This window comes from Oncorhynchus masou, chromosome 27 (assembly GCF_036934945.1).
Source record: "Oncorhynchus masou masou isolate Uvic2021 chromosome 27, UVic_Omas_1.1, whole genome shotgun sequence".
Taxonomy (NCBI): Eukaryota; Metazoa; Chordata; class Actinopteri; order Salmoniformes; family Salmonidae; genus Oncorhynchus; species Oncorhynchus masou.
Window position 1 is genome coordinate 29,798,059 of NC_088238.1, and position 4,872 is coordinate 29,802,930.

Below are 4,872 nucleotides of genomic sequence, written 5' to 3' on the forward strand. Positions count from 1 at the left end.
TCTCTGAGTCTGAATGTCTTTCTATGTCTGTGGGTTTCTCTGTATGTGATGTGATGTCCCTCTGTGTGTAAATACGTGTTTAATGTTGCTAGGTGTCTCTGTATGTTGGCCGCTGTGTTTCTGCTTCTTGTTATGTGCCTCTATGACTCGCTCTCTGTCTCTCTTGGGTCCGGTTGGGCTTTTTTTTGGCCACGAACAATGTGGCCGCTGCTGGGATCCGCTGACAGGCCTGACCGGGGCCGTTCTGCTCTCTGAGCTCACATGCTTTTTGTGGCTCTAGTCTATCTCTCTGAGCAGCGCCTCCCAAAAAAAGGACTGTGCATCATGGTCCAACGCTTTGTTGCACTCCACTGATCCCCCTCTTAAGGCCTCTGCAGCAGCTGGAGAGATTAGAAGAGAGGAGAACAGGACACACACTCACACACACACTCAACACACACACCACCGACACAGACACCCCAGCTTGGCCCCTTGCACACACCACTGGTACTGTTCTCACTGAAGCAGTAGAGGACAAACAGATCAGGCCGAGACTGAACTTGACAGGACCCACACCTCCAGAAAGACTCCATTCTGACCAGAAACCTATCCCAGAAAGATCCCACCCTGATCGGACTCGTACGGCACGCATAGCCCCATCTACCTGGAGCCCAGTCCAGAGGCCAACCTCTTCAGCAATGAACAGTTTTGGGTACCGTCGGGAGTTGAGTAAGTATGAGGATGTGGATGAGGATGAACTACTGGCTTCTCTCAGCCCAGAGGAGCTCGCTGAGCTGGAGATGGAGCTGGCAGACATAGACCCTGATGCCAACGTGCCCATCGGCCTGAGACAGAGAGACCAGACGGAGAAGACCTCCACTGGCACTTTCAGTAGAGACTCTCTGTTGAAGTACTGGGAGAAGGAGACCAAGAGGATACTGGAGGATGAGAGAGGGGAAGCCAGCAGCCCCAAACAGGTCAGTGATCAGGAGAGAGTCTGAACTCAGCTAGCTTGATACTCTCAGATCTTTATGGATAACCTTAAATTACATTTGACCAATTAAGAAGCTTATTTATTCAATAATGATCACTTTCTGGTATAATGGAGAACCAGTTAGGACCTTCACACAAAAACAATACAAATCTTACATCCCATTTAGGTCCAACTTTAGACATAATACAGTTAAAAGAGAACATGGCCATGGTGTCGGAGTCAGATTAGTGAGAGATTTACACCTTATGTCTAAACAGGATGGCGATGACGATGCCGAAAAGAGTGAGGAAGAATGCGTGACAGAAACCAACAGCGAAGCAGAGGAGAAGGATGACGAGAACAAGAAAGAAAATAAAGATTATGAAGAGGAAGAGGAGGAAGAAGAAGAGGAGGAGGAGAGTGAGGAAGAGGAAGCTGAAACAGAGGATGAGGAGGATGAAGAGGAGGATGAAGAGGAGCCAGAAGAGAAGAGGCCTAAAGCAGCGACCCCAAAGGATTCTGGTCCTCCATCACCGCTGTCAGTCGTAATCTCCTCCCCTAGCCTACTGAGACCCCCAAGGGTGGAGCCTATGAGACTAACCCCGCCCCCACCTCCACTTGACCCCAACGCCGACGGTAACCCAATAGTTGTCGACGAGGCCCTGGAAAGAGTCCTTAATAACGACCCTGAGCTCAAAGAGATCAACCTCAACAACATTGAGGACATCTCACAGGACACTCTAATCCAGTTCGCTGAGGCACTGCGCTCCAACACACACGTGCGTGTCTTTAGCCTGGCCAACACGCATGCCGACGACCCCGTGGTGCTCGCCATTGCCAAGACGCTGTGCGAAAACACCTCCATCATCAGCCTGAACATCGAGTCCAACTATGTGACAGGGAAAGGGGTTCTGGCCATGGTCCAGGCTCTGCCTAGCAATAGCACCTTGACTGAGCTACGCTTCCATAACCAGAGACACATGTGTGGAGGACAGGTCAGTCAGTTTGGACTTGGTATTCAGTCTTGATGCTGCTGCTCGACACACATTTTCAGGCAATGGTAAAAGCACAACCTCACGATCCCAACCCCCCCCCCCCCCTCTCTTTCTCTCTCTGTCTGTCTGTCTCTCTCTCAGGTGGAGATGGAGATGGTGAAGGTTCTGAGGGAGAACCACACCCTGATCAAGCTGGGTTACCAGTTCCACCTGCCAGGCCCCCGGATGAGCATGACAGGCATCCTGACCCGTAACATGGACCGTCAGAGACAGAAACGCCTGCAGGAGCAGAGACAGAACCAGCAGGCGGGGCCAGAGGGGGCCGTTAACCTCCGTACGACCGCTCTCTTGAAGGCCACTCCGGGTTCTTCGCCCTATGGTTCCCCGCGGGTGTCTCCTTGGCAATCCCCCAAACTCCCCAAGAAACAGACCCCTCCTGCTCCCCCGCCGCCTCCTCCACCTCCTCCCCCACCCCCCCCACTGCCCTGCCAGCCCCCGGCAGAGAAGAAGAAGCCGACTAGGAAGATAGCAGAGGTGATCAGGCTCCACGAGGAGGTTGTTAAGAAGCAAGGGAAAGGGAAGGGGAAGAAGGGGAAGAAAGGACTGAAAGAGACCAACAGTATCTTGAAGGAGCTGAAGAACGCTTTGCGGCCAGTGGCAGAGACCAGAGACCAGGAGCACAGCAGGCCACCCACTCCACTGCGCTCCTCACACGACCAGCTCATGGACTCCATCCGCAACGCTAGTGTCCGCTCCCTCAGAAAGGTGAGATTGTGTGTGTGTGCATGTGCGTGCATGTACATGCACAGCCAATGAGAGTTAACAAGAGTTTAAGGGTTAAAGATGGTCAGCTGGTGAGACACCACCTATGAGTGTTCATAGTCTCATACATCATCAATTGGGTCCAGAGTTATTTTCTGGTCAGGTCACATGGCTAGGAAAAACAAATCAAATCAAATCAAATGTATTTATATAGCCCTTCGTACATCAGCTAATATCTCAAAGTGCTGTACAGAAACCCAGCCTAAAACCCCAAACAGCAAGCAATGCAGGTGTAGATGCAGGGAGAATAATTGGCCCTTACCAACGTGGAGTCTATTCCAGCTGTATCCGGGGCTGGGTATTCCTGGACCGACATATGCTCCAATTCTTCACCACCAGCCTCATAGCCCTGGAAACAAATTAACATGTATCCATCTGGAAAAGTGTTCCTTTCTGTGACATAGCCAGCAGACTGAGACACTATGTCATCTTGGAAAATGTCAAAGACAACTCATATAAAATGGCTGAGAGAAAGAATCTGGTCTAAACAGTCGAAGATAAATAAGGTTGTGCTTTGAGAACCTTGGGGTGCGTTCTTACCGTCAAAGGGAACACATACCGCCGAGGTCAGTCTGATTTAGACAGGTGACAGAGGAACATCGCTATCTGAGTCATCTCCTGTGGTTGACATGTTATTTTACGATGGACGCTGATCATATGACACCTTTCCATCGTCAAGCACTGTGTTATGTCTGAACAAAGCCAAACACAACACAAGCCATGGTTGAAGTCCCTAACGCAGGCTGAGAGAGAGAGAGAGAGAGAGAGAGAGAGAGAGAGAGAGAGAAAGAAAGAAGGACAAAGGAGCGGGAGAGTAGTCTAGTCTCTAATGTTTCTGTGGGCCCATTAATTTTAATGTGTGGTAGCTGCTTGTTATGTTGTTACTGTGGCAAATCCTGGTTTCCCTCAGAAGGCTAGGGTCTAGAGTCTGTGAATGCCTGCCACTTAACTAGAGTTATAAATAGGACTGTTGGACGGCTGCTATGATAACGGAAACGGGAGAGGCCTCACAGTGCCAGAACCAACGCTGACAACAAAGAGTAATTAAGGAAAGTGCAGAGTCATTTTTGTGCTATTTGTGGGCAAAAATGTTTGATACTGCTGCTGCATTTCTAAAAAAAAAATTATGAGTTTTTCCCAATTTATCACGAAAATGCACTGACGGGGAAAACATTTGTTGACATGTGGCTTAACTTTATGCTGTAAAAGTGTGGTGATTGGTAATATTAGGTGATCCAGTAATATTAGGTGATTTGACTGATATATGCGGTAATAGTGCGGTGATTGATCAAATTTGCAAGCCCTTGCATAATATGTAGGGTATTGTTGATTTTGCAAACAATGTGGCAATTGCAGAATCACAAAATTCAATCTTTTGTTTTCGAGGAACCTAGCATAAGAAAAGTCCTGTTTTATTTAACAGAAAAATCGGTGTTGTTTTTGTTAAATTGCAGGTGGAAGTCCCACAGAGGAAGTTTGTCTTTGTCCCTGATGAAGAGACGAGCTGATCTGAAGACACAGGGAACACCCTGAGACTACTGAGGACACATAAACAATACATTCAGATTGAACTGGAATTTCCTCAGAGAGGATACTGGAAATTAACACTGTAATAGCACCTTTACTTTTGGAGTAAAAAAAAAAACTGAAATTCATGTTATTTTAAATGTAGTTACGGTGTATGCTTTGCAGAAAGGCATTTGGTTGTCTACATTTTTGGGATGATTAATGTATAAATTGTTGTCTAAATTGTTTACTGAGGTAACCTTTGTATAATTGTAAATATTGTATTTGGTGTATGAGGAATATACTGTATGAATTAAACATGAAGATAAAAGCAACAACACAATTACATTTTATGATGTTTTATTACTGCTTAAACCATGTTACTGTCCAAAAGGTATTGTGACTGTCCAAAACATTCTCTTCAAAATGTAATGTTCAAAAGTTACTGTCCTAAGGCTTTTGTATAAAAGGTTCTGAGGGCCTCCCTTTGCCCTCAGAACAGCCTCAATTCGTTGGGATGGACTCTACAAGGTCGAAAGCGTTCCACAGGGATGCTGGCCCTTGTTGACCCAAATGCTTCCCACTGTTGTGTCAAGT

The 4,872-nt window shown here is 47.3% G+C and overlaps 1 protein-coding gene across 1 annotated transcript; it reads left to right on the top strand.

Moving 5' to 3' along the window:
• The first annotated feature begins 367 nt into the window (after positions 1-367).
• On the top strand, positions 368-4,618 carry LOC135515326 (leiomodin-2-like). Its single transcript, XM_064939007.1, has 4 exons — positions 368-956; positions 1,231-1,947; positions 2,089-2,712; positions 4,224-4,618. Exons 1-4 carry the CDS (start codon positions 678-680, stop codon positions 4,275-4,277), a joined length of 1,674 nt encoding a protein of 557 aa, XP_064795079.1. The 5' UTR covers positions 368-677; the 3' UTR covers positions 4,278-4,618.
• The last annotated feature ends 254 nt before the right edge of the window (positions 4,619-4,872 follow it).

Excerpts from the sequence above, each read along its gene's own strand:
- LOC135515326 (XM_064939007.1), top strand. The coding sequence starts at position 678 with ATGAACAGTTTTGGGTACCGTCGGGAGTTGAGTAAGTATGAGGATGTG. Across the intron at positions 957-1,230 it reads AAGCCAGCAGCCCCAAACAG|GATGGCGATGACGATGCCGA; the intron begins GTCAGTGATCAG and ends ATGTCTAAACAG. Across the intron at positions 2,713-4,223 it reads GTGTCCGCTCCCTCAGAAAG|GTGGAAGTCCCACAGAGGAA; the intron begins GTGAGATTGTGT and ends GTTAAATTGCAG.